Source organism: Streptopelia decaocto, assembly GCF_964273445.1.
Source record: "Streptopelia decaocto genome assembly, chromosome: 11".
NCBI classification, from domain to species: Eukaryota; Metazoa; Chordata; class Aves; order Columbiformes; family Columbidae; genus Streptopelia; species Streptopelia decaocto.
In genome coordinates this window covers 5,830,210-5,856,206 of record NC_138666.1, presented here as the reverse complement: position 1 = coordinate 5,856,206, position 25,997 = coordinate 5,830,210, and the positions used below count along the sequence as shown (strand labels likewise).

Sequence of the window (25,997 nt, the reverse complement as noted above, 5' to 3'; positions counted from 1 at the left end):
CAGTGCAGGTGTCACAGTGTGGGTGCCGCAGGCTGTGTGCTTGACTGGGGGGGGGGGACAGTTAATTCCCAGTACAGCACATGTAGGGGGTGAGCAGTGCTGGGCTGTCCGGTACCGGAAACTGGGCTGTACTGGGCAGAGCCTGGAATGGAGCTGCTGGGGGGGACTGGGGTGCCTCTGGTGGGCGTGGCTGGGGCAGGGGGGCCGGTGCAGCGGCGGGTGGGGGATGTCTCCGGTGTCACAGACACCCGCGGGTGCTGGGAGGGCAGTGGGATGGGCTCAGCACAGGGCGGGGGGGGATGGAGGGGGGTGTGTGTGAACAGCCTCCGTGTCCGCACGCGTGTGCTGGGTGTGCCCGAGGGGCGGGGCACAACTCCGAAGGGGCGGGGCGCGGGTGGTCTGGCCGCACGGCTGTGTGCGCATGCGCGGCTCAGAAAGAGGCGGGGCATGGGCGGAGGGGGCGTGGCGCGGGATGACCCCGTCCCGCGGCCGGGTGCGCAGCCGCAGTCGCGGCCGGTCCCGCGGGCCCCGCAGCCGCCACCGGGCTGGGCCGCGCCAGGAGCGGCGACACCGGGCGATGAGATGACAGCGCCCACCCTGCAGGTACGGACCGGGGCGGGGGGACTGTCGGAGCCGGGCCTCCTCCCGCTGCGCTGGGACGCCGCGCCGGAAAAAGGCCTCAGCCGGTCCCGGGGCGGTGTGGTGCGGTGCCGGCCGGGGAAAGGCCTCACCCGGTGCCAGTGCCGATCCAGGACAGGTCTCCCTGCGCCGCTGCCGGGCCCCGTGGGGGCGGCCTCACCCAGCCCCGGGCCCTGGCGGGGGGACGGAGGCCTCCTCCTGCCGGGCGCTGCAGACGGGGCCCCGCCGGCCGCCCCGGTGCGAGCGGGCCCGGCCCCTCGCGGGGGCGGTGGGAGAGAGCCTCAGCTGGCCCTCGGGGCCGCTCCCCGGCTCACGGCGCTGCCTCCTCCCCCGCCAGAAAGCCATCGACCTGGTCACCAAAGCCACCGAGGAGGACAAGGCCAAGAACTACGAGGAGGCGCTGCGGCTGTACCAGCACGCCGTGGAGTATTTCCTGCACGCCATCAAATGTGAGCCGGGGCTCCGGGGGTGCTGGGGCTGCGGCGCGGGGCCCCTGGTGATGCCTGGGGGGTTCTGTGCAGATGAGGCTCACAGCGAAAAGGCGAAGGAGAGCATCCGAGCCAAGTGCATGCAGTACCTGGACCGGGCGGAGAAGCTGAAGGAATATCTGCGCAGCAAGGACAAACACGGCAAGAAGCCAGTCAAGGAGTCCCAGAATGATAACAAGGGGTGCGTGGGGGTGTGGGGCCCCTCCCTGCCCAATGGTGATGCTGGCGGGACCCTGCTGCCACACCAGGGCTTGTCTTGCTCCTGACCCAAGTCCACTCTCCCTAGGAGCGACAGTGACAGTGAGGGCGAGAACCCCGAGAAGAAGAAGCTGCAGGAGCAGCTAATGGGTGAGGGGCTGTGGTGGCCATGGGGTCAGCGGGCGGATTCCTGAACAGCTGCAGCAAGGAGTGGCTGCAGGATGAGGGACAGGCTGTGGGATGGGGGCCCCGGGTTGTGTTGCTGGGGCCTGGTAGCCCCCAGACCTGCCTCTGTGCCAAGAGGCAGGAGTTGGTGTGCGTGGAGGGTTTGGTGGGGAGGGACAGGGGCTCTGGCTGTCGCAGCACTCGGCAGACGTTGGGAGCGCGGTGCCCATGCAAGCAGAGCTGCCCCCTCACAGGTGCCATCATGATGGAGAAGCCCAATGTGCGGTGGAGTGACGTGGCTGGCCTGGAGGGAGCCAAGGAGGCACTGAAGGAAGCTGTGATCCTGCCCATCAAGTTCCCGCACCTGTTCACTGGTGAGGGTCGCGGCAGCACTGTGGCTGCCACCTGCCCACGGACGAGGTGCTGTGGGGCAGCAGCTGGGGCGAGTGTGTGCAGGGAGGTGACCTGGAGCAGGGGGGATGCATGTCCCTGCGGGCCCATGCAGATCCACCCTGCGCAAAGTTGTCAGAGCCATGACAGTGGCCTCTGTCGCAGGGAAGCGCACGCCCTGGCGCGGGATCCTGCTCTTTGGACCCCCTGGCACCGGCAAGTCCTACTTGGCCAAGGCTGTGGCCACCGAGGCAAACAACTCCACCTTCTTCTCTGTGTCGTCCTCAGACCTGATGTCAAAGTGGCTGGGAGAGAGTGAGAAGTAAGCGGGCATGGGGACACACGGTGGCTGCAGGCTGGCTCCTGGCATCCCCACAGCTGGGCTGGCAGTGCCGGAGTTGCTGCCAGCATCAGTGAACCCTGTTAACACAGATAATGGGTGGCAGGGGCAACCAACTGCCAGCACAGGGTTCCCAAGGCTGTCACGGGCTCTGGGTGCCACTGGGGCTGCAGAGGGTCCCTGAATGGGGACCCCGTCCCCTGCCTTGTTCCCAGGCTGGTGAGGAACCTCTTTGAGCTGGCACGGCAGCACAAACCCTCCATCATCTTCATCGATGAAGTGGACTCGCTGTGCAGCTCCCGCAACGAGAATGAGAGTGAGGCGGCGCGGCGCATAAAGACGGAGTTCCTGGTGAACATGCAGGGTGCGGGGGGGGTCCCAGGCGGGAGGGGGGTGGGAGGAGCTGCTGGATGTCTTTATCCCGCAGTTCCCTGTGAATCGCGCTGAGCTGTCCCTGGCCATGTCCCTGGGCAGGTGTGGGGAACAGCAGTGACGGGATCCTGGTGCTGGGTGCCACCAACATCCCCTGGGTGCTGGACTCGGCCATCAGGAGAAGGTGAGCAGGCCACAAGCCACCCCTGCTCCTGGCAGGGTCTGGCAGCGTGGGGGGGGCTCACCCTGCCTCCCACCTGCCCTGCCCACAGGTTTGAGAAGCGGATCTACATCCCGCTGCCCGAGGAGGCAGCACGGGCACAGATGTTCAAGCTGCACCTGGGCAACACCCCGCACAGCCTGACAGACGCCAACGTGCAGGAGCTGGCGCGCAAGACTGAGGGCTACTCGGGGGCCGACATCAGCATCATCGTGCGGGACGCGCTCATGCAGCCCGTGCGCAAGGTGCAGTCGGCCACGCACTTCAAGAAGGTGAGTGGGGCTGTTCCGGGACGGGTCTATCCCAGGGGGCTCCTTGGCCACAGTTGGTGCCGTGGTCCCGTCCCACCTGCCAGCGCCATGCTGTGCCGTAGGTGCGTGGTCCCTCCCGCACCACCCCCGGTGTCATCGTGGATGATCTCCTGACGCCGTGCTCGCCAGGTGACCCCGGTGCCACCGAGATGACCTGGATGGAGGTGCCCAGTGACAAACTGATGGAGCCCATTGTCTCCATGGTGAGTGTGGTGGTTACACAGCACAGCATGGGGGTGGGCACCTATCTGGCCATGTTCTTGTCCCTCAGCACAGCTGCCTGTCCCTAGGCGAAGGCTATGGCTCCTGGGGGAGGATATGGCTCCTCAGTCCCTCTGACCTGTCCCCCCGCCACGGTGCTGAGCCCCCAGGGCAGGGCTGGGTGCTGGGGAAGGCCCTGGTCTCCCCTTGGCCGCTCCCACCCTGGTGTCTGGGCTCAGCCCCCCTATCCCTGCATTGCAGTCAGACATGCTGCGCTCGCTGGCCACCACCCGCCCCACCGTGAATGCTGAGGATCTCCTGAAAGTGAAGAAATTCACGGAGGACTTTGGGCAGGAAGGCTAAAGGAAGGGGGAGGAGGGGGTGTGGGGCTGGGGTGGCTGTGCTGGCCCCTCCCTCCCACCCTGGCTGTGCCAAACAGGTTCGTCTTCCCCTCACGACTACCCCCTCAGACTGCAGCACCTGGCAGGGTGCAGGGAGCACAGCTGGGGAGGCTGACACTACTTTTGGGGGGGGGGCCAATCATGGCCTGGGTGGCTGGATGCTCCCCTTGGCTGTGCCCCACCCCATTCTTCTTCCTGCTCTTTTTTATTTTTTAAATTAATGCTGCTTTGGGTTCTGTCGTGTTTATATGAAAATAAAAACAATCCAAAAGCTTCAGTCCACACCCAGCCCCTCCCTGAGGCTCTGACTGCATTGGGGGCCACCCACCCCACCACCGACAGGCAGGAGACTACAGGGGCTGCTGTCTGTCCCCGGGGGTTGCAAGGCTCCCCCCCCCCCACCCAGGGGCCTGTGCCTGCGCAGGGCACTGTGAGACTGCCCACACCATGACACTGGGCCCCAAAGGCACCCCGGAGCGGGGCTTCTTCCTAGACCCATGAAATAATTTTTGGTGCCAAAATGCAGCCAGAGTCAGGCTCCTGGTGGCCACACCAGCCGCCCCCCCCCCCCCCACCTTGCCTACCCAGAGAAAAGCCAGGGAGGGGGCAGGAATGGGCAGGAGCTGCCCTAAGTCCTCATGGGCTGTATTGGCTGCAGTAAAGCCCTGTGGAACTCCCTGGGCCGCAGGTCTGTGCTGCTTTCACTGGAGAGCTGAGGCACCAGCACAGCTGGTGTCCAGGCACCCACTTGCAGGAGGTCAGTCCATCAGCTCCATCCAGCTGACGTTGGTGAAGGTGCGGGGGTCCATGCGATCAATGTACAGGATCCCGTCCAGATGGTCCATCTCGTGCTGCACGATGCGGGCGGCCCAGCCCGTTGCCTCCCAGCTCACTGGTTTCCCGCACTCGTCCACCCCTGTGGCCCAGAGAAGGGAGGTAACAGGGGAGGAAGGTGAGGGGAGTGTCCCACCTGGGGCAGGATGGTGCGGTGCAGCGGGTTCGGTACCAGAGACGTGCACAGCCCAGTGCCGCGGGACGTAGGCAGAGAAGCCGTGGAGGCTGGCGCAGCCCTCAGGGCCGGTAACGAGGCGGGAGTCCAGGACACGGAGCACCGGGTTGACGAGGAGCCGCAGCGGGAAGGGCTCGATGCAGTGTGCGCGGCGCAGCGGTGGCGGGTACTGCTCGCACCGCGCCAGGGTCAGCTCGGCGGCGAACACCCGCAGCGGGACCCCCAGCTGCGGGGCGCTCAGCCCCAGGCACGGCCCCCGCCGCAGCCCGGCCGCCAGCGCCGCCGCCAGCTCCCGCAGCTCGGGGCCGCCCAGGCGCTCCGGGCCCACGGTAGCGGCGGTTGCGCGGAGCACCGGGGCTCCCACCTGGCACGGGGTGGCGAACGGCGGGACGGGCGGGCCCAGCACCCGCCGCCGCAGCGCCCGCCAGTACGAGCGCTCCCGTTGGCCCCAGCCCGCCGCGTCCCCGCACCCGCGGCCCGGGGGCCGGTACCGAACCCGCTCCAGCAGCCGCAGCGCCGCCGCCATAGAGCCACCTGCGCGCGCAGCCGCGGCGGCCGGGACAGCGCCGCCTGGCGGCGCGGAGGCCGCTGAGTGAAGGCAGGGGAAAAGGGTGGGCGCTGCCCGGCGCTGGCGGAGGGGAGGTTTTAGGGGCAGGGGGCGGCCATTTATTCTTCCTCTTCTCCCTCCGGGTGTAGGGCGCTGCTCTCCGGCGCCGGTTCCTCTTCCTCATCGCCCGGTGGCGGCAGGAGAAAAGCCAGTGGCTCCCGGAGGGCGGCCACGTCGATGCAACCCAGGCGGCCAAAGCGCTGCAGCTGGGTGGGGGGGACACCTGGTAAAGAGCAAGAGGGGGCTTGGCTGGGAGCCCATAGGCAACAGGAACCCCCACAGCAATACACAACCCACTATTCCTCGTGGCGGGGGTGTCACGAAATGCCAACCCCAGGGTCTCACCCAGCGCCTGAGCGATCTGTGCCGGGGGAAAGAGGACCTGGAGGCAGCGGTTGAGGTAGGGCAGCAAATCTTCCAGAAAGGCTGTGCAGAACTGGACGAAGAGCTCCTGCTCCCGCCCGCTGAATGCCGCCTCCTCCGCGCGGTGAAAGGCCAGGATGGTTTTGGTCACCTGGAGCGAAAGGAAAAGTCTTTAGTTTCTGAAAAAGTTGTTAATTCTCCCCGTAGGTGGGAGGAAAGGAGGTTGGAGCCATGGGGCGTCAGGGCTCTGCTCCCACGAAACAAGTGCCAAGACCAGAGGAAACAGCCTCAGGTTGCACCAGGGGAGGTTGAGGTTGGATCTTGGGAACAATTTCTTCCCCAAAGGGCTGTCGGGCATTGGAACAGGCTGCCCAGGGCAGTGGTGGAGTCACCATCCCTGGAGGGGTTGAACAGGCTGGAGATGAGGTTCTCAGGGACATGGGTTAGTGCAAGGGCTGGGGAAATGGTTGGACTCAATGATCTTGAGGGCCTCTTCCAACCAAAATGATTCCATAATTCTATTCTATGAACACTTGGGGCAGGGAGAACTCATCCCTGTGCTCCCCCACGACACAGCCCAGCCCTGTTCCCCAGTGCCTCACCTCCCTGAGTGCATCCTCCAGGCAGGCAGTGACGTCCTGGGCCAGGGCGACGGGGCAGCAGAGCCGCAGGTCATTGAAGGCGACGAGGAGGCCGTTGAGGAAGCAGGCAAGGGGCGGGAAGTTCAGCAGCACCATGGGTGGCTGCAGCGTCCCTGGCTGGGCCACGGGCACTGGCACCGCTGCGCTGCTCCCCAGGACAGCCGGGGCAGTGATGAGCGTGTAGGAATTCATCTCCTCCCGAAATTTCTCCACCGTCTCCTCCACTGCCTTTGCAAAAGCAGCAGCGGCCACGCGCTGGAAGAGCGGGGCCAGCTGCCCGCGGAAATCGGCCCCCACTCTGCTGAAGGAGAGGCCAAAGTACATGCACTGCCCCAGCAGCGAGTCCAGGCGGGCACCCACCCCGCGCTGGAGATCGCGCTCCAGCGCCCGCAGGAACTCGGAGACCTTCTGCAGCACCCAGCCGTGGAAGATGGCTCCCTCATTGACGGCCTGCCCCTCGGCGGGCACCAGTGGCTCCTCATCGGAGAAGATGGCGCGGTACTGGGTGACAATGTCGAAGAGGTGGACGCGACAGGCCTCGATGGTCTTGGTGATGTGGAAGTAGGGGTCGTCGTCGGGGATGGCAGCCTGGATAGAGCGCAACCAGGCGTCCCGCGCCTGCAGGAACTTGATGCGCAGCTCGGCCTCTGTGAAGACGTCCATGCGGCGCAGGTAGCTGATGATCCGCAGGCAGGCCGGCAGCTGCACGTTGGTGCGGAGCTGCTGAACAAGCTGGTTCAGCATCAGCTGGGCGGACTGGCGCACCTCGTCCACTATGCTCTGGGAGGGAAAGACAGGCCTCAGTGGCGGGGCCGTGCGTGGAGCATGCGCGGGGCAGGGCCGGTGCGGGACCCACCTGGATGACGGGGATGCTGCTGTGCTTCTTCTCCAGCCGGCGCACGTAGGCAGCGAGCTCCAGCGCCTCCTCATAGTAACCATTGCGGACACAGGTGTCCATGAGCTGCGGGATCTCCAGGATCTCCAGGATCTCCGTGTGCCGGTTCAGTGTCAGGCTGTTCATCCGCCGGCTGCAGGCAATCTCCTCAGCGTCACGCATGAAGTTCCTGTGGGACCGGGATGGGATCAGCACCAGGGTCCCCCCTGTGCAGCGGGTGGGCCCTGGGACCACCCACCCATCCCGGCCTCTCCCCAGCGTCACCCAGGGCCCCTCCCAGCGCTGCCTCTGTTGTCCCAGCACCAGGGTTCCTTACCCAGTGTGCAGACAAATGAGCCAAACTCAGCACAGACTGGTCATTAGAGGGCTGCACATGTCCGGATGCTGGAATAAAGCCAGCATGCCAGCAAGAAAAGTAGCAGCTGTTATATACAAAATCTTATCACGCTCAAAGCAGCCCTAAAGAGCCAAATGGTGACACATCTGCACATTGCATTACGTGATCCTTTGAGCTTGTAACGAGCAACACTCAGCTAAAAGACACTCTATCCAACAGCCTCCAGATCTGTGTTAGAACAAGACTCATCTAATCATGCAGGTTCAAAATGTCTCAAGCCGCCAGGTCAGTCTGTCTGATCAGGTGTTTTACAAGTCACCCTTGTCTTTGTCAGACTGACCCAAAACTGGAAGGATTTACGTACCTTTAGGGCAGCAATTGCTAAGAAGATTCACTTTTAAGCGGTATTGACAACACCTCCAGCCCAGTCGCAGCTGCCCCGCCCTCACTGGGTCCAGCACCAGGAGCCCTCTCGCTGCCCCCGGCCCCCTCAGCCCCGTCCCAGCGCGCCCGGTCCCGCCCCGCTCCCCCCGAGGGCCCCGGCCCCGCACCGGCAGGCGTCCTGCAGCGCGGGCAGGCGCTCCAGCAGGCTGCCCAGGCGGCTCTCGATGCCGCCGAAGCCGCGGCCGGCGCTGCCGGTGCACTCGGCGGAGCGGATGAACGCCCGGTAGTGCTCGAAGGCCAAGCGCCGCGTCTCCGCGCCCACCCGCGCCCGCTCCGCCGCCAGCCGCGCCGGCTCTCGGCCCAGCTCCGCCAGCCCCAGCGCCGCCAGCTCGGCCACGTATGCGGAGAGCTCGGGGCCGCCGGGCCCGGCCGGGCCGTGCAGCCAGGCCAGCAGCCGCGCCTCCTCCGCCGCCATCGCGCCCGGGGCGGCCGCCGCGTCACTTCCGGCTGCTCCGGTTCCGGTTCCGGCGCGGCCACACGTGCGCGGTGCGGGGCGATGCGGCCGCTGACGGAGGCGGAGACGCGGGCGGTGTTCGAGAAGCTGCAGCGATAGTGAGCGACCGGGCACCGGGAGGGACCGGGCACGGGGGTTCGGAGGGGCCGGAGACCGGCAGGGTCCGGGGATCGGGAGAGACTGGGCACGGGGGCGGCGTGGGGACGGAGACCGGGGGGAGCCGGGCACGGGGAGGGACCGGGAGCGCGGGGCGGAGGGACCCGCGGGGCCGGGCTCACGGGGTCTCTCCCCGCAGCATCGGTGAGAACATCCAGCTGCTGGTGGACCGGCCCGATGGCACCTACTGCTTCCGCCTGCACCGAGACCGCGTCTTCTACCTGAGGTGAGCGGGTGGGGGACACGGGAGGGCTGGGACAGCGGCGGGTCCGGGCGGGGCGTACGGGGGCTCCGGTACCCGCCCCAGCTCTGCCCCGCTCCCCACAGCGAGAAGCTGCTGAAGGTGGCCGCCAGCGTCCCCCGGGACAACCTGGTGTCACCCGGCACCTGCTTCGGGAAGTTCACCAAGACGCAGAAGTTCCGGCTCAGTGTCACAGCCCTGGATTTCCTGGCGCCCTACGCCAAGGTGGGACACGGGCCCCCCGGCCACCCTGCCCTGCGTTACCCCCTGCCCCGGGTCACCGCCAGCCCCACGTCACCTCCCAGTCTTGTGTCACCTCCCAGCCCCACATCACCCCCCTGCCCCGTGTCACCTCCCAGCCCTGTGTCACCCCAGCCCCTCACAGCCCTGTGTCCCCGCAGTTCAAGGTGTGGGTGAAGCCCGGCTCGGAGCAGTCCTTCCTCTACGGCAACCACGTCCTGAAGTCGGGGCTAGGCCGCATCACGGAGAACACGGCGCAGTACCAGGGCGTGGTGGTTTACTCCATGGCCGACGTCCCACTGGTGAGCGCCCGGCACAGCCCCTGTGCTGCCCAGGGCTGGGCTGTGGGGAAAACCCACTCTCACCTCCCCGTCACCCCCCCAGGGCTTCGGGGTGGCCGCCAAGTCCACACAGGAGTGCCGGAAGGTGGATCCCATGGCCATCGTGGTGTTCCACCAGGCTGACGTCGGGGAGTACGTGCGGAGCGAGGACACGCTGACCTAAGGGACATCAAGTGCTTCTGTGCTGAACAGACCTTGTCCTGCACCGTCGGTGCAGCCGTGGCGCACGGAGCCACACGGAGCCCCCCGAGCGAGGCTGGGAGCTGCCAGCACGTGGCCCCACACCCCCAGGGGTGCTGCCAAGGCAGGAGGAGCTGTCCCTGTGCCAGCCCTGTCCCTGCTGCAGATAAAGCCAGTTCCTTCTCCGCGAGTGCCTGTGTCTGGTGTGGGGCTGGGGGGCTCAGCCCTCCCCCTGCTGCGAGTGCTTCTGCCCTGGGGCAGCGCGATGCTCCCGGTGCGTCTCCAGAGGGGAGAAATGCTGCCTTCAGTTTGGAAAGTGACGCCGGTGTAGGCTTACAGCCCCGGGGGGGCTCACAGCCCTGGGGGAGCCGTCAGGGAGGGAGGGATGGGGCAGGACTTGCTTCGTCCGGGCTGGCAGAGCAGGGATGGCAGCAGTGGGTGGTGATGCTCCCCAGAGCGTGTGCCGGGGACTCCTTTATTGGGGTTCTGGCAGAAAAAACACATTGGGACACAGAGAGGCAGGGACTCAATGAACCGACCCAGCACACAGAGTTCAGGCGATCGCTTCACACTTTTCTGTCGGGGTCATTTCAGCAGAGGCAGGGCCAGAGCTGGAGGCAGGAGCAGTGACAACGCTCCCTCCTGGCAGCAGGATCCAGCCCGTCCCGCTTTGCAGCGGGCAGCTCGCTGACGGAGCGCTGTGGGCAGCAGCAGCGGGGGCTGGTCCTGCCGCGGCTCCGGGCGCTGCTTTAGCACTGCCGCCTGCCCGAGGGCTGCGCGTTGAGCAGGCGCTTCAAGCAGTGGAGCTGCAGGAGCCCGGAGAGGATGATGACGCAGCTCTGAGCCATCGACCACCAGTTGATGTAGCTCTGGTTGGACTCCAGGAGGAAGGAGTCGGCCCCTTTCCGCATCCGGGCGAAATTGTAGAACCGCCACATGTGGAAGATGTGACGCTGCAGCTTCTGGGTGCTGAACTGCGGGAGGGGGACACACGGCCATGGCCAAGCCCGGCGCTGGCCGAGCCGTGCCTAGAGCTATCTGCCCGGCTCAGCCTTAAGCTCAGCTGCAGCTTAACACCTGTCTGGGTTCCCTTGGGAGGACGTGCCCATCCCCGTTGCATGAGAGCACCCTGCAGTCACCCTGACACTCACCTCAATTGCCTCCAGGGTGTCGTTCAGCTCTTTCCTCTCTCCCAGCTGCTTGTTTTCCACAGTGAAGCCTTCGTAGTAGACACCAAAGCTCAGATACACCTGCATGAAGCCAAAGTGGTTTTGCCGGTTGTCCAGGCACAGCTGGTAAAACCCTGGGGGGAGAAATGAGGCTGTTGTTCGCTGGTAGAAGAGCTGGGACTGGGCAGAGCTGTCCCCAGCGCTCGATGCTCGTCCTTCCCTCTGGGGAGGGAGCTGCGATCGGAGCAATCGGTTGTCTGGGCAGGCTGGAGCTGCTGCTCTGCCCACAGGTGGGACGGGACCAGGGACCTGTCTCCTTGGTGGGGAAGCTGATCTGTCCCCGCACGTGCTGGGACGCGCCGAGCTGGAAACCGCTGGGGTCAATCGCCGTGGCCCGGACGTTCCTGTCGTTGCCGATCCCCGTCGCCCGCTGGACCTGGAGGCAGAAACACCCATGGGGCATTTGTGGGTCTGACTGCACCCAGGAAACACAGCCGGGAGACCACAGGAGCCCCTGCACACAGGGCAGGGACCCAGCAGGGGCTCTGCTGGGGGTGCTTTTGGGGTCCTGTGGGGAGCTGCCTCCTTCATCGCTGTGAGCCAAGGCTGGAATGGCCTCCAGCGAGCTGCCAGCTACAGGTAAGAGAAAAAAACCCAACCTGCAGCCCTGGGTGAGGAACCCTGCGGTTCCCAGCGCTGCTCATGGGGCTACAGGTGCTTGCACAGACCCCACGACCCCCATCTGGCTCCCCAGCGCCTGGATCGAGTGCTGCTGGCACTACCACAGCTGCCAGACAGTTGGGTAAATGGAACTGTGCCGAGCCCAGGACTGAGCCCCAGGGCTGTGCCAAGCCCAGGACTGAGCCCTGTCCCTGTGGCGTGGATCTGCCGAGTGCAGAGCTGAGGGAAGCTGCCAGCACTGGCACAGCCATGCCCAGCTCTCTTTCAACCAGCCTCCCGTGAACAGGAGATTAAAGGGCTGCAGGTCACCCTGTGGGAAGGGGACAGGTACAGGGACAGGCAGATGGGGCTGTGCTGCAGCTCGGGCAGAGCTGAGGGCTGTGCCGCGGCCTCCAGCCAGCCCGACGAGGGGCAGAGCCCAGCGGTGCTGGGACACCCCACAGCTCCCTGCCAGTGAGCTCTGACCATATCCAGAGCTCTCAGCACTGCTTTATGGTTTTAGAACAGGTATTTAGAAAATCAAATGGGATGGATGATGCCTAAAAAGCACGATCCCTAGGATGAAGCAAAGTGACTGCAGCCGCAACCAAGGGCTGTTGTGTTGAAAGACAAAACCTCCACCCTGGGGGCAGCAGGTCTGGAGTTCAACCAGCAGTGCATGGGCTTCATCCCGCGGGGTCGCCTTCCACCCAAGAGCCTGGCTGCAGGACAAGGTGAGGAGGATTGCCCAGCGCAGACCTGCCGGGTCCCCAGGGGAGGCAGCCAGCGCCGGCCACGGAGCTGCTGCCACGTGGGGCTGATCCGGCACAGCCATTCCCAGTCCCTATCAGCAGCTGCTCAGCACCAGCAGCGTCCTGGGACGTGTCCCTTGCCACTCACCTCGTAGCTGAAGAAGAAGCTGCCACTCTGGCGTGCGAATTGCCAGAAGCACTCCATGGAGCCAGCAGGGATGACAATGGCAAAATCGTAGCGATCCGCCCCCTGGAAGGGGGAGTCCTGGGCAGACCCGCTCGGGGGCTCGGTCCCGGGGCAGCCAGCAGGGCCCAGCAGTGCCACGAGCACCAGCAGCAGCATCCTGCCTCCCAGTGTCATCCTGCGCCCCAGTATCCTGTGTCCCACCCCAGCGCACTCTCTGCCAGGCAGGGCAGCAGCAGGACCAGGGCAGGGATAATCATTAACTGATCATTAACTGCCCCACAGCAGTTGCTGGCAGTGCAAGGGCTGGTGTCAGAGGACCATGTTCTGATCCTTAGGGTGATCCCGGTGCAGAGCAGGAGCTGGTCCGGCTCCTCCGTGTTGGACCCAACCCAGCCTAGCCCCTGGCAGAGCTCGAGGCTGCGGTGAAGCAGCATCCAGTCCCCAGCAGCACCGAACTGTCCCCAGTGGCACAAAGCTGTCCCCAGCCAGCCCCGCTCCTTTGCAGACCAACACTCTGCCAATCTGTGTCCTCTGAACAAGCAAATTGAGCAGGAAAAGTGTTTTTACCTCAAGAAACTCACCCAGGCTCTCCCTGGGCTGCCTGAACAGGGTGCGCAGTGTCCCCCACACACCAGCCATTTGCTATGACACTGTCCCTGTGTGGTGTGAACACGTCTCCTTCCCATGGGGCACAACCAGACACTTACTGGCCCAGTTCGTGGCTCACATCAAGCTCCTCAGCCCCAGTTTGCTCAGAGCCCAGGGAAAGGGTTTGACAAGCCCAAGGGGAGGGAAAGGCCCAGCCAGAGCCAGGTGACGAGGGACATGCGGTCCCACAGCTGCAGCTGAAGGACAGAGGGGACGCAGGTGTTCCCAAACAGACTCATACCCAGCACTGGCTCTACAGGGACAGAGCCGGGAGGTGAAATGGTCCCTGCATCCCCCGAACTTTTAACTCATCAGAAATCCCATCGAGAAGCTGCTGCTCTGCACCTCTGCTGCTGCGGCAGCAGTGGTACCTCCGGGGCATCGCGGTGGGACCCAAACCGCTGCTGACACCCAAACCACTGCTGACCCGACACCCCCAGCCCAGCCGGCTCGGGGGGAACAGGGATCCCCCCTTTCCCAGGGTGGGCAGGGACCACCCCCCAAACTGCCACGTTCCCACCCAAGGTACAAATTCACACTTATTACAACTCTCAATATCCAACAAGAAAGGAACTTTATTTTATAGACGGGCAGTGGAACATAGGCTCCAGCTTTGGCACCTGCAGGTAAGAAACAGGGTCCTGGGGCTCGTGTGCTCAGGGACTGTGTGGGAGAAGTGTCAGTACAACAGGACCAAAATCAGTAAGTTCTACAACTTCTAACATGGGAACAACCAACATTGAAGTACTGAAACAAAATAATGTTTTTGAAGCCTCAAAGCTGGGAGGTCATCTACAAAGCAGAAAGAAATGTGAAAGAAGGAAAAAAAACCACCACAAAGCCAATGACCTGACCTGAATGTCCTGCAGCCCAGCAGCTCTGGGACTCAGTGCTGTCCCACAGCACACTGGCCGCAAACAGATGAAACAAGCAATTCACAGTTTAGACAGTTAAAACACAACAACAGCCACTGATGGGATTATCCTGCACTGAGCAGAGAAAAACATAATTTCCACAGCCTCTGGGCTTGGATTTGTTCTGCAAAGGCTGCAGGTGGCAGGAAGGGTCCCAGTCCCAGGTGTTTCTGTGCAACCAGGCTGCGCAGCTTCTGCCGCTGCAGGAGACCCAAACTCACAGCTACACCGGAGAGACAAGGCTCCTTGGTTCTGGTCAGATGCAGTTTCCAGCTGTTGCAGCAGTTCCGGGTACCGTGAGCTGGAGGGGTCACCACGCCAGCCCAACACCCCCGGGGACGAGCGCAGCAGCCTCCTCACTGCTGCTGCTCCAGTCCATCTTTCAAAAGAAAAAAAAATCAGAAAGTTTTTGCACCAAAGGTCCCATGGCTCCCGACTTTAGAGGATTCCCAGCTTTTTCATGGTCCGCCAGCGATCCTTGATCATCACCGGGGTACGGTTCTGGAAGGGGTATTTCTCGCAAATGGCTTTCCACCTCCCTTCGCCAAACTTCTTCACACCGTCCTTGATCCACTCGCTCTCCTGGCTGGTCCATTTCTACAAGAGAGCAGGGAAGCAGCGCAGGGTGAGCAGAGGAGAAGCTGCAAGGGGCAGAGAACCGCACTAACTCCTTCCCAGCACATCGGCTCCCCCTTGTCACCTGTGCCAGGCCCAAAGGAAAGGCAGAGAGGTGTCCTGTCCACTGCACACACCGCTCAATAGTCAAGTCTCTGTAGACGTGCTCTCTAACTCTTACAAATAGGAGTACTGCTCAGCTGCAGCACCAGCTCAGGAGAAGTTCTGCCTCCCGAAGCACAACACTGAACACGTACAAGTGGAGTCACCTTTTGATGCAACAGCACTGCAGACAGAGTGCTCACTGCCTACACCCCACGGAACAGGGCCCAAGTACAGCATGAAAATAATTAATCTGCAAGTTCAGGTCTGCAGGTCCCCTGAATTTTTGTATTGGAAGCAAAATGCAAAGTAACTGAAGAAAGCAGTTGTAAGAACAAAGTGCTACATGGTGTGCAGCGGCACAGGAACCCGCAGCAATCCTGCCCGCATGGGTGAGCATGCTGAGCAGCACTGAAGTCGGGGCCTCTCCCCAGGTAACAGCTGCTGGGCGCTGGTCCCTCACCCAAATGAGATGCTGAACCTCTCCCGCGTGCGGGGAACCCAGCAAACCCAGCTCTGAGCACAGAAAGGGACATCAAGCACAGAGCCCACCGGCTGCTGGGGACGCGCTCTGAGCTGCAGCAGCGTCACCTACACACAGAAAACTGCCCGACAGTTTGCTCTTCTGTACGGACACATCCCCATCTCAGGCCTTAATGAAAGGACTTATGGGCTCTACGTTACCTGTTTCTTAGAACCAAAGACAGTAGCATTGTGGCCATTTGTCTCAAGTGACGCTGAAAAACAAGGCGAGAGGATTATGAGTCACTCTAACACGGGAGGGTACAGACCTGAGATGCTGCCGGGGGCTGAACTGCTGCACTGAGCAGGCAGCCTATGAGGAGAGCATCCCATGGCAGACAATAAACCCTAATTCTGTTATCTCTCCCCCTTCTGCAGCTGTAGCATGTGCAGCCTTTCTGCTCCAAGCCCCAGTTGCTCTGTGTGAAGCTTGCCAGCAAGATTCGGCAAGAACAGAGGCACACAGCCAGGACATGGCTACACTGTGTGTTGAAGTTGGAACAAGATGCCCGTTTTCCGCTCTTTTTCAGCAGTGGAGTTGTATCCAGCTGCAAAGGGAACTGGACTGGAAAACCGATCAGCTGAAGAGGTAAACTCAGTCATTATGTCATGACACTAGAGTGGGAACAGGGAAAGAGTTGTACTTCCAATATTTATATCCTCTAAGCTAAGCGTGATTAGTCTGAACCCCAAACAGGAGTTTCTGGCCTGCATGTCAAGCCAGAAGGACAAAGAACAAATACCTCCAAGCTGGACAGCTACCTATTTTTTTGGGCTTTCAGGATTTCTGGTTTCAAAATCCAGTTATGCAAAAGGCAGCAAGACGCCCATGAATGAACCCCAGAGTCAGGATTATCAGCAGTTAACTGCTGCAACAGCAGCTCTGTCCTTACCAGCATCCGAGAAGAGCTCATCCTCCTCCGTCCAGCTGTCCTTCTCCTCATTGCCATACGAGCTGTTCCACCGCCCGCGGAGGGACCTGAAAGCAGGCAAGTGTTTGATGTGGCCACTGGCTGGGGAGAATGTTTTCAGGGGAGAAGGTGTAGGGCACCTGGAGCAAGTCTGTGATGAGCACACAGTACAGAGAAATGCACCCATAAAGCAATATATAAACACAGCACCACCTCCTGCACCCCCCTCTGTGTGGACAGAATCCTCAGGAGCCCGTATCGCACAGTATGGTGTGCAGTATAGAGTCAAATACAACTAAATATTGTATTTTGCAGCCTGTGTTTGCAGAAGCAAGTGACTGGGTACTAGAAAATTAAGCACTCACAGCACACACAGCTGGACAGCCCAGGCCTTTGGTACAGCACAGACTTGCCAACAGCTCAGCAGAGAAGCCCTTAAACCTTCCCAAGAAGCATTTAATTCTTACTGTTTCACTGCTGACAGTGCTGAGGTCAGCCAAGCCACAGAGGCCTCTCCGTGAGATCAAGCACCTCAATGCCATCAGCTGCTTCCGACCCTCAAGCACAAACTCATGAGACTGAGTCTCTTAAAAAAACAGCTTCACAAGGTTCACCCAAGGCTATCGCATCCAGGCATTTGTGACCACAGGAAAACAACCGCTCTCAGTCCTGACTTGAGGTTGTGCTGCTGGGCACCTCTTGCACATCAACATCTGAGAACCAGCTACCGGCAGAGACGCACATGATTCCATTTCCAAACAGACATCATTAGCACCACTGCTACGAGTACCGACACTCTGAGGCTTCGAGACAAGACTCCCACACCAGCAGCCCAGACAATAAATCACTTCCTAGATTAACTGGAAACCAGTTTGCACAGCGGCAGGGCTGAAGCTCAAGAACCACCCGAGCCAGCAGCAGCAGCCGTGCTCTGGGCACCCGGCACAGGATGGGATCGCACCTCAGTCACCAGGTCTGGCCCCTTCCCGGTGCAGTCAGCACCACACTCTGCTCTGGAAGTGTTCACAAAACATCATCCCATCCCCACAGCGTTCCCCAGCACCCTCCAAATTAACTCCAGACATTTCCTCACTGAATAGAAAGCAGAAGAGACTTGCAAGTCCTTGAAAAAGTAGGAAGTCTATTAGGTAAAATTCCTAGTGACTCGAGGAAGTGCAATCCCTTCTCACCATCACATCTGAGAATTCTGAGCAAGACACACAGAGAGGTGTCTGAGAGACTTCACCGTGTTTGCATCAACGCCAGCAGCACCACAGCACATCTCCGCCTGCAGCCGCTCTCCTGCGCTTCACAAACACAATCCCAACACATCTCCAGGGCAGCCGAGCTGCACAGAGCACTGTGACCCTTCCAAACCAAACCTCAGGCTTCTCAGCATTCCAAAGTCAGGAAACAAAGGGAAACTGTTCTACTTATCTTTTCAAACACATTGAGCATTCCTCAATCCTCCCAGTCTCACTCCAAACCACCATTGCTGGTTGCTGTGCAGCCTTACCAAACAACAGGAGAGCAACTCGGACATCTGAGCAGGAACCCTCGTCACACCCTTGTCACAGTCTGCAGGAGACACTCGTGAGCCTCAAGAGTCTCGTACCAGCGTTAATTTGAGACTTCAGCCAGTAAGCTGCTTTGGGGAAATCCTTACAAAAAGGAAAAAACCCTAATGTGCCCCTGCCTCCTTTACTGCTGTCATTTCAGCTGAAAGGTGGTTTAACTCACACTCAGGAAAGTCAGAAAGTTACAGCCAGGAGTTTCTGAGCTAGCACAGCTTTGGGGAGAAAAGAGCTTATGCAGGGTCAGTGCTGTATCACTCAAGAGGTGGAAAAGAAAGTCTGGTCTGTTCCACAAGATGCACCTACGAACTTTTACCAAACTGCACAACCTCGGACTCCCCGCCAGATCATTTTCCCTCTCCATTAACCAAACATCAACTGTAAGGACAGAGGGTTTACTTTGCCCAGTTATGCACACACCAGCAGACAAGACAGTCAATATACTCATCCTGAATCAAGATTTTTGTTGTTCATGCCACCAAAATCAGCTGCAAGTTAAAGGATTGGGTGCAGGTTACAATATACCACAAGAGACGGGCTTCATACTTGGCACTTTGAGAAGATATAGGCTGGTCAAGCAATTTCTGAACAGGTCTGGAAGCAGAAGATACAACTGGCTCCTGGGAAGAGTCAGGGCTCTCACTCGACTCGCTGCACAGGCTGCCTTGCTCCATGACCAGTTCGCTTATGGTCAACAAGCGTTTGCCCTTATGGGATATTTTAGGAGAGTCTGAGATGTCATAATCTTGATACTCCTCTTCATTTCGTCTCTTCGTTCTGTGGGATACAGAAGGAGACAATTGCTTGGGGAAAGAAAAGTCTGTTTCATCCAGTTTGGTGAAGAGTGCGTCAGAATCCTGGGAGTCCGACAGGATCTTGAAAGCTTCTCTCAGAACAGACATCCCATAGGTGGTTACAGCTCCAGGGGGCTGCCTACAAAACAAACACAACTGAGCAGCTTGTAAAGGTTTCCCCAACGTGGCTCCACTTCACTGAAATTGGGCTTTTCCCCTCTGGTGTGACCCCTAACCGTTCACTATGGCCCTGGGTACAAACAAAATCTATCCAAATGGGCACTGCCAAACCTGCAGCCTCCTCAACAGTGCGGAAGAAGCAGGTCTGGAGAGAACAGGACCAGACTCCCAGACAGAGACAGCCCAGGAGCTCTCCTGCTAATCCTGACCACTGGCTGAGCCCCACAGACCCCACATGCTGCTCCCCAAGAGCAAACCTCACACAGCCACTGCCCTCCCACCCTCACTTACTGACGTGCTATGTATCCTCAGAAATAAAACCCAAACACCTTCACGTTTTTACTTTACAGAAGTCCTATACCAATGGCCTCTGGGGCCGGCCTGGGTAGACCCACTTGGGGAATTTAGAGCTGCCTGGACAGAGCAAACTCCCCCTGGGAGCAGAACTGCCGCCAAACTTCATCCACAGCGTAGGGCCAGACTGCTCTTCCCACCTGTCGGAGTCCCCGAAGGACACTCCTGGAAGTTCTGGAGCTGCTGCTGCTGGTTCTTTAGGTATATCCATAGGCTCTGAAGCATCTTCTAAGACATTAACCACTGCTGTGATGTGTTCGGGAGTTGCTGCTGAGTCATTATCTCCTTCCATGGCCTCGGGAGCTGCTGCAGAGTCACCAACTCCTTCCATGGGCTCAGGAGCGGCCGCAGGGTCCTCTGTCCTTCCCACAGGGCTGGGAGCTCTGTCCAGCTCCGCTGCTGTCTCCGCAGGCTCTGCAGCTCCTGCCGAACCCTTTGCCCTGCCTGAGGGCTGTGGAGCCGCCGCCTGGTCCTTCAGCCTGTTTGCAGACCCAGGAGTCGCTGATGTGCATTTTGGCCCTTCAGCACGTTCTGAATTCAAAGTCTTCTTCATTATCTTGGACAAAGCACAGAACCATTATAAAAGTGATTCCTCATGCGACAGCCCAATTTCATCCCCTCCCAAAGGCATTTTAAGCTGCTACTGGTAGGTCAATCGGCACCACATACGGAGCTCACATCTATCAATCAAAACCTGTTAGACAGGCTAAAAAATATGCTCAACTGTATAAACCTTCTAGGAATGGACAAAATTCAAAGTATTTTGGATTTAACCCACTGCTAATTAGGTGCCTAAACTCTCACTCATTACTTGCACAGAAGGCACGTAGCAGCCAAATGACTGTATTTCATTGCCTCATGTCAGTGTCAGCTCTCCCCAGATTTGCAGCTCGCACTGTTTTCCTGCAGCAGGACAGGAGGGCAGCTGAGTGGGGCAGACACGCACCGTCAGCAGCAGCGGCTCCGAATCGTCCATGTAGCTCTTCACGAACTGAAACACGCTCTGCTGGAAGTTCTTGTAAGAGAAGTTTTTGACGATGGGATGAGTGACATCCTTCTCGCGAATGGCAGCCAGCAACTCGTTCTGCTTTCTCTAGAGGAAAGGTGAGAAAGCTCTGAGCAGGCAAAGGGCACAGGTGACAAGGGCAGCAGCCAGGCGCTGGGCAAGGACTGGGCCTTTCCTACTCGACATTCTCCAGGAACAACCAGCTGCCACTGCCACAAGGTTGGGGAAAGGCCGGAGGAATGGGAGAACCACCTTGTTTCAGCAGTTCTGCCTTCCTGCTCTTGGTGCCCAAGACACGGCACCGCTGACAGAAAACAGGGTCGGGGACTCTGCCCTCAGAACCAGCCCTGCTGATGCACTCGCTCGAGTTCACCTCGAGACACAGGATGAGTGTTGATGCTTGGGAGGCTCACGAAGGTCCCCGAGAGAACGTGATGGAGAGAGCTCCAAAGCAACGAGCTTTAAAAACATGTCACACCAAGGGCCTGTCACTCAGAGAGGGCCCTTTCCCTTTCATCACTTGCTCCCTTTTTTCTTGCCCAGGTTTCCTAGAGACGCTTGTGATGAAAGGGAAACCTCTTATGTCAGTGACACAGGTCACAGTGCCCCTTCCCTCCACCCCAAACACCCCACGAGACACATCGCACACTCCCCCAACACTCACGTGGCTCTTGGGCTCCTTCCCCATGTGTCTCTTGACAATTTTCAAAGCTTTCTCAAACTCCCCGTTTTTGATGCAGACGATAACAGCCTACAGAAGAAAAATGCCAGTTTCTCTGTTGACATCAAACCGACCATACACTCAACATCAGCCTGGGAAACGCATGTATAATAATCGAGAACAGCACACAGGTACCACTTTAGCGCCAGCTCACACAGAGCAACAACATGTACGCTAACTGCCGTGAACGTACATACACCACGTTTGCGGCCAAGTCGGTTCTAACTAAAATATTCTACACAAGAATTCTATAGCTCTCACCGCCTTTTAGCTAGACCTTTCTAAAACCAAAGGTGAACACAGCATTTATTGAAAAAGAAAATGGTCTTACAGCCTCTTTCACCATCTTCTGAACAGTTTCCATTGTCTTCTCAGCCACAGAGAATTCTCTCTGAAAGAGCTCCAGGACACCGATGGCCGATTCGAGGGGCGTGAGCTCCAGCTCTCTCTCGAAGGTACAATCTACAAGAATTCACAGCCGTTGGTTTGCGAGACATTCACTGTGCTGCCTTACAGAGAGCCAGTAACTTATTTGCTCAGTTTGACCGCATGTTCTAGAGCTACAGAGGATGAAGGTGAACGGCAGGCTGACTGCCAAGGGTCCAAGCTGCAAGGTTCATCCCCCAGGCACCAAGAGCTACAGAAGCAGCACCTGACTGCAGAGAACTGACCCAGCGGAGCATTTCAGAATCCCTGAGACTGAGCAGAAGTCACAAGGCCAGTATGTTTGGCCAGCAGGAGAGCCCAGGGTGCAGGTTTGAGCACACCGCTCCTGGCTGAGGCAGCATGGTGCAGACGCAAGTGGCCATGCTCTCTTACCCTTCACCGTCCAGGGAAACTTCTCCAGGTTAAGAGCTGCAGCACAGGGCTCTGCTCTGGGCAGAAACAGCTCCCGGGAGCTGCAGACACAGCCAAGGAACAGGGAGGCTCCAGCTGGGGCTGGGCTGCCAGGCAAGACTCCCCCATGGCCTTGCTGGGAGCTCGGGGACCCACCGAGGTTTTCGCCTTCCTCGATCCGCGACAGGAGTTGCATTATCCGCAGCATCTGGACCACCATGGGCTCCTTCTCCAGCGGCCGCACCAGCAGCGCTGCGGGACAGGGGGCAGGTCAGCGCGGCCCGGCCCGGCCCCACCCCCGCTCCCCCGCGCCCGCCGCCCGCTCCCGTCCCGCCGGCCCGGCCCACCCTGCATGACGTCGCGGAGCTGGCGGAAGTCGCGGTTCCGCCCGGCGCGGTAGGCCGCCATGGCCTGGTGGAAGTAGAAGTGCAGGACGTGGCCGTTCACCGCGTCCTCGGGGACCCCGCCCGGGACCGCCATCGCCCTCCGCCGGGCCACCCGCGCCCGCCTCCCCACCATCCCGCCAGGAACTGACGTCAGGCCCCGCCGGAAGTGACGGTCACACCAAGCCGTTGCCCCGCCCCGGCGCAGTAAATCGTAATACGGAGCAGGCGCCTGCCGCGACCGGTATGCACCGCGCCGGCCCCGCCTACAGCTCCCGGCGTGCACCGCGCCAGACTCGCCGCGCCTGCAGCTCCCGGCGTGGCTGGCGCCCTCTGGCGGACGGGCGGGGCCCTGCAGCGCCGGTCCCGGGCACATCCGGCTGTTTTATCTGTTCAGTCTGCTGAACAGCCAGGACATTTTCACACACTTTACACCCGCTCCTTGTACTGCAGACACTTGCAAATCCCTTCCCCTGAACCCGCAACAACACCACAAGGTTCCTGTTTCAGCGTCTCGGGGCAGAGATTTCCCCAGAGTTATTCAGACTTCGCGCAACCTGAAGCACTGGTTCCCAGTGAGCCCAGCGCGAGGGCCAGGACGAACTGGTGGCCTGAGGAGGCCAAGCAGATCCTCCCGGCTACAGGCTGGTCCTCTGCCACTGCGGGATGTCCCTTGCTCGGACACGGTGTGGCTTTGGCCCAGGGAACATGACTGACACCATTCCAGACTATCGCACCTGAGGTGGAAACGCACGTGGAAATTCCTCTGGAATGAGGTTGTCCTGGACCCTCCCTTCCCGCCGGCCCAGCCAGGGGAGAAGGAAACACACACGAAAAAAATCCCTGCGAAAATGGAAAACAGTAAAATTGTGAGGGAATTTTTCATTGGCAAACAAAGGGAGATAAAAATAATCTGTGCAGGAAAGAGGGGTGGCTGGTCACCTGGGGCAGCGGGACTGCCCCAGGGACAGCGAGGGGTGCGGCACAACCCTGTCACACGGCTGTGGGACGGTAGGGAGGATGCACAGATACCAACAGGCGGTTCCGGGGCTGAGAGGAGATGATGGAGCGAGGAGAGGGTGTGTGACAAGGACACAGCCCTGGCAACCTAGCCGGGGCTGCCCTCCCCCCATTTCACAGTCTGCAGGGCCCGCTGTGTGTTCACAGCATCCAGTGCTGGGGAACCCGCCTGGAACTGGGATTGCCAGAGATAATACAGAAACACAAACCACTGTCCAAGAACGTCCGGCGATGAATGAGGAGGACACAGGGACGACAGCAGTGGAGCGGGAAAGCACGTGGCCTTGCTGTCCAGTTGCAGCCAGTCCTTGCCTGGTGTCATCAGCAATATTTCGGGAAAAGGTTTGGTGTTTTGCATGCCAAAAGAAACACCACGCAGGAAGGCACAAATTACAGTCGTGTTTGTGCTTTTTAGTCTTAACTAGGTGATTTGTGGATTTTGATGAAGTGATTGCAGATGAAAGAAAACATCCCAGGGAACAAGATCTGCATGTTGCTTTGGTCTCGTGTCTTTCCATATGAGTTACAGTGGAAAAGAAAACAGGAAAATCAGCGGTGCAGCTGGTCACAATGTGCAGTGCCGCACCAGGCAGACGACCTGCGCTGAAGGGCTTGCTCTCTTGACACACACCACAGATTTCTGACTTCTGTTTGGGCTTGATAATGGTAAGGAAGAGCAGCAATTGAATTCTGTTGCTCAATAAATAAATATAGAACTCATTTGTTACCAGGCTCATTATTTGTGTCGCTAATGTGCCTGGAGAGTCACGGACCAGGATCCACTGTGTTACACACCAGCACAAAACAGATCCTGCGCCAAGTAGTCTTAGAAAGGCAGTGATCATCTATGGAAAAACAGGCAGCAGTGAAACATTGTCACTGGAAAAGGGAAATCTTGATGAGGGTGATGAAATTGCTCTGCAGAATATATGGAGAAACCCTCCAAGCACAAGAGCTGCGGAGAAGGAAGCACAAAAGCAAAGCACTCGTTTGGAAATGCATCGAGCAAGCTGCAGAAAGCGATGCTGTGAACCAATGTGCGGCAAAGGCGGGTCCTTCACCCTTACACCGAGACAGGCAGGAATGTGCTGGGCAGGGTCTAGAAAGAGGGACATGGTTTGTGATGCAACCAAGGGATGGGGCTGGCAGAAATGACTTGAAAAAGATATACAGAAAGGATGAAAAGAAGAGGAATAAGCTCAATATTTAAGCTATGTTGAGAGTGAGCTATCAATTAGGTAACTGTGAAGAAGTTTCAGAACAACAGGCTAAGACTTGCATTAATATCAGATTAAGTAAATTTACGGGCTTGCCCAAACAGAAGATTTTGCGTTTACAGGTGAAGTATCTGTATTACTGTGAAATCGCTGGAGAGGAGGCTGGGAGCTCGGCGCCCTCCAGCCTGCAGCAGAGCTTGGGAGGAGAAGGAGGCCAAGGATTTCCAGAGCAGCGCGACCTTGGCGGCAGCTTCGCACAGCCCAGGCATGCACAGACAGTACTGGCTCTGGCACTGGGCCTGCCAGAACTCCCTGCAGACATTATTGGGCAACAGCGCGTATGAGTGTGCGTTTAAAGGAGGACTTCACGTGCACATGCATTGCCTCGGTGGGGAAAAAAAAAAGCTAGCATAATTGAAAGCCCTGAGAGGCAGAGAAATACTCCAGCTTTATGGCTGGATCAAAAAATGTCCTAAAGTTTAATTTAGAGGATGGCCCCACAAAGGCCTCTAGCTCACCGGAGCACCAGAGCAGAGGCAGGGTGGTGCATGCAGAGTTGCTGGCAGGCCAATGGAGCAGCAGAAACCCCCGTTTGCTGTGCCAGCAGAGTGTGAGTAAGAGTTCTGATGAAAGACAGCAAGCTGGCTGGAACACAAGGCAGTAAGTGCGCCTGCAGGACAAACACTCTGTGCTATGGCTGTGAGAATCAAACCTCTTGAGGTACCAGGGCTATACAGCCTGCATGAGGAAAAGTCACCACCAAAAGTACCAAAGGACGTGAGGCATTCAGAGAAGTTCAGCTGTTGCTGTGGTGTACCCACATTTGTAGCTGACTTTCTAATGGCAAACATACTGACAACAGGAGGGAGTTGAACCCTACACAGATTAGATTGATCTGGCTCAAATGCCATCTCTCTCCACGCTTTATTCTTCACGTCGCACAGTGGCTTTATTTCTTCTTCAGCTGCACCTCCCTCCCCATTTCCTTGTGCAAATCCAGCAGAACCAGGCCAGGCCAGGTCAGCATATGACAAACAGCCGCCATGTCTCAGTCCAGAATTTCAGCCATGTGTGAAGGTTGTGTGTTACAACAGCAACTAGATTACAGACTAGGGTTGGCAGGCACCACCGGAGCGATTTCCTTCTCCCTTGTAAAGGACGACACCCTGCTTTCCTACCAGAGTGACCCAGGTCTGTTTGATGTACAGCCTGAAGTCTCCAGGGAGCTGACCTGTCTTTGTCCTGAAGTGGGTTGGACAGACAGCATAGGCAGTTACCGTAACATCCTGGAGTTGATAAATCTCCCAGGCTGCACCGTTAGGTACGTGTCGTTCCCACAGAGATCCAAGGTACAGGTACGTGCTTCACTTGAGCTCCTTTGAAAATCTCAAGTATAGCAAATAGCACCAATGTTCGCCTGCTCAAGTGCTCTTTGCTCATTCCTTTAATCTTTAGCCAGTGTTGGTAACAGTGTCAGCACCTCTTACAACATGGGGCATTTCTGCCTCCTCGGCAGTTACATTAAAACAAACAGTCCACTGTCCAGTATTTTACCTGCACTGCAAGGGTAAGAAATTCCACAGCCATGAAGGCAACTTTATGAATGGAGCCCATCAGGTTTACAAGTTACTTGGGCTCCTGAGCTTCCAAGCTGGTCCTCTGTCCCTAAACCTGTTTGATGTGGCTGGCAGGGAAGAGAGAACTTCCCAAGTGACCCACACCAGACCTGCACCCTTAGGCACCAACACAAATACAACAATCTAAGGACACCAGAACACTGGCTCAGTTTAAAGATTGG

At 59.0% G+C, this 25,997-nt stretch overlaps 6 protein-coding genes across 8 annotated transcripts; 2 read left to right on the top strand and 4 right to left on the bottom strand.

The window, feature by feature from the left end:
* Positions 1-457: 457 nt before the first annotated feature.
* Positions 458-4,007, top strand: VPS4A (vacuolar protein sorting 4 homolog A). The gene is made up of 11 exons (XM_082062908.1): positions 458-603; positions 977-1,088; positions 1,161-1,308; positions 1,414-1,475; positions 1,745-1,864; positions 2,046-2,202; positions 2,436-2,584; positions 2,695-2,776; positions 2,865-3,084; positions 3,186-3,326; positions 3,586-4,007. The coding sequence occupies exons 1-11, from the start codon at positions 583-585 to the stop codon at positions 3,685-3,687; spliced, it is 1,314 nt and encodes a 437-aa protein (XP_081919034.1). The 5' UTR covers positions 458-582; the 3' UTR covers positions 3,688-4,007.
* A 152-nt stretch (positions 4,008-4,159) lies between these two features.
* On the bottom strand, positions 4,160-5,402 carry PDF (peptide deformylase, mitochondrial). The gene is made up of 2 exons (XM_082062909.1): positions 4,732-5,402; positions 4,160-4,641 (listed from the first exon to the last, which is right to left on the bottom strand). Exons 1-2 carry the CDS (start codon positions 5,258-5,260, stop codon positions 4,484-4,486), a joined length of 687 nt encoding a protein of 228 aa, XP_081919035.1. The 5' UTR covers positions 5,261-5,402; the 3' UTR covers positions 4,160-4,483.
* Positions 5,265-8,508, bottom strand: COG8 (component of oligomeric golgi complex 8). 2 transcript variants are annotated; one of them, XM_082062906.1, is made up of 5 exons: positions 8,129-8,508; positions 7,202-7,409; positions 6,307-7,125; positions 5,687-5,855; positions 5,265-5,564 (listed from the first exon to the last, which is right to left on the bottom strand). In XM_082062906.1, exons 1-5 carry the CDS (start codon positions 8,434-8,436, stop codon positions 5,401-5,403), a joined length of 1,668 nt encoding a protein of 555 aa, XP_081919032.1. In that variant the 5' UTR covers positions 8,437-8,508; the 3' UTR covers positions 5,265-5,400. The 2 variants fall into 2 exon arrangements, with proteins under 2 accessions (XP_081919032.1, XP_081919033.1); XM_082062907.1 differs by lacking the exon at positions 8,129-8,508 and adding an exon at positions 7,942-7,992.
* NIP7 (nucleolar pre-rRNA processing protein NIP7) lies at positions 8,443-9,818 on the top strand. The gene is made up of 5 exons (XM_082062910.1): positions 8,443-8,573; positions 8,771-8,857; positions 8,959-9,097; positions 9,274-9,414; positions 9,497-9,818. The coding sequence occupies exons 1-5, from the start codon at positions 8,518-8,520 to the stop codon at positions 9,614-9,616; spliced, it is 543 nt and encodes a 180-aa protein (XP_081919036.1). The 5' UTR covers positions 8,443-8,517; the 3' UTR covers positions 9,617-9,818.
* A 564-nt stretch (positions 9,819-10,382) lies between these two features.
* TMED6 (transmembrane p24 trafficking protein 6) lies at positions 10,383-12,557 on the bottom strand (the record flags this gene model as incomplete). The annotated part of the gene is made up of 4 exons (XM_082062552.1): positions 10,383-10,595; positions 10,773-10,936; positions 11,112-11,238; positions 12,363-12,557. 4 exons carry the CDS (start codon positions 12,555-12,557, stop codon positions 10,383-10,385), a joined length of 699 nt encoding a protein of 232 aa, XP_081918678.1.
* A 1,043-nt stretch (positions 12,558-13,600) lies between these two features.
* TERF2 (telomeric repeat binding factor 2) lies at positions 13,601-22,132 on the bottom strand. 2 transcript variants are annotated; one of them, XM_082062789.1, is made up of 10 exons: positions 21,927-22,132; positions 21,736-21,831; positions 21,074-21,204; positions 20,686-20,772; positions 19,962-20,108; positions 19,156-19,571; positions 18,234-18,620; positions 16,096-16,181; positions 15,365-15,417; positions 13,601-14,560 (listed from the first exon to the last, which is right to left on the bottom strand). In XM_082062789.1, exons 1-10 carry the CDS (start codon positions 22,096-22,098, stop codon positions 14,402-14,404), a joined length of 1,734 nt encoding a protein of 577 aa, XP_081918915.1. In that variant the 5' UTR covers positions 22,099-22,132; the 3' UTR covers positions 13,601-14,401. The 2 variants fall into 2 exon arrangements, with proteins under 2 accessions (XP_081918915.1, XP_081918916.1); XM_082062790.1 differs by having other exon boundaries at positions 18,234-18,464; positions 21,927-22,131.
* Between the last annotated feature and the right edge of the window lie 3,865 nt (positions 22,133-25,997).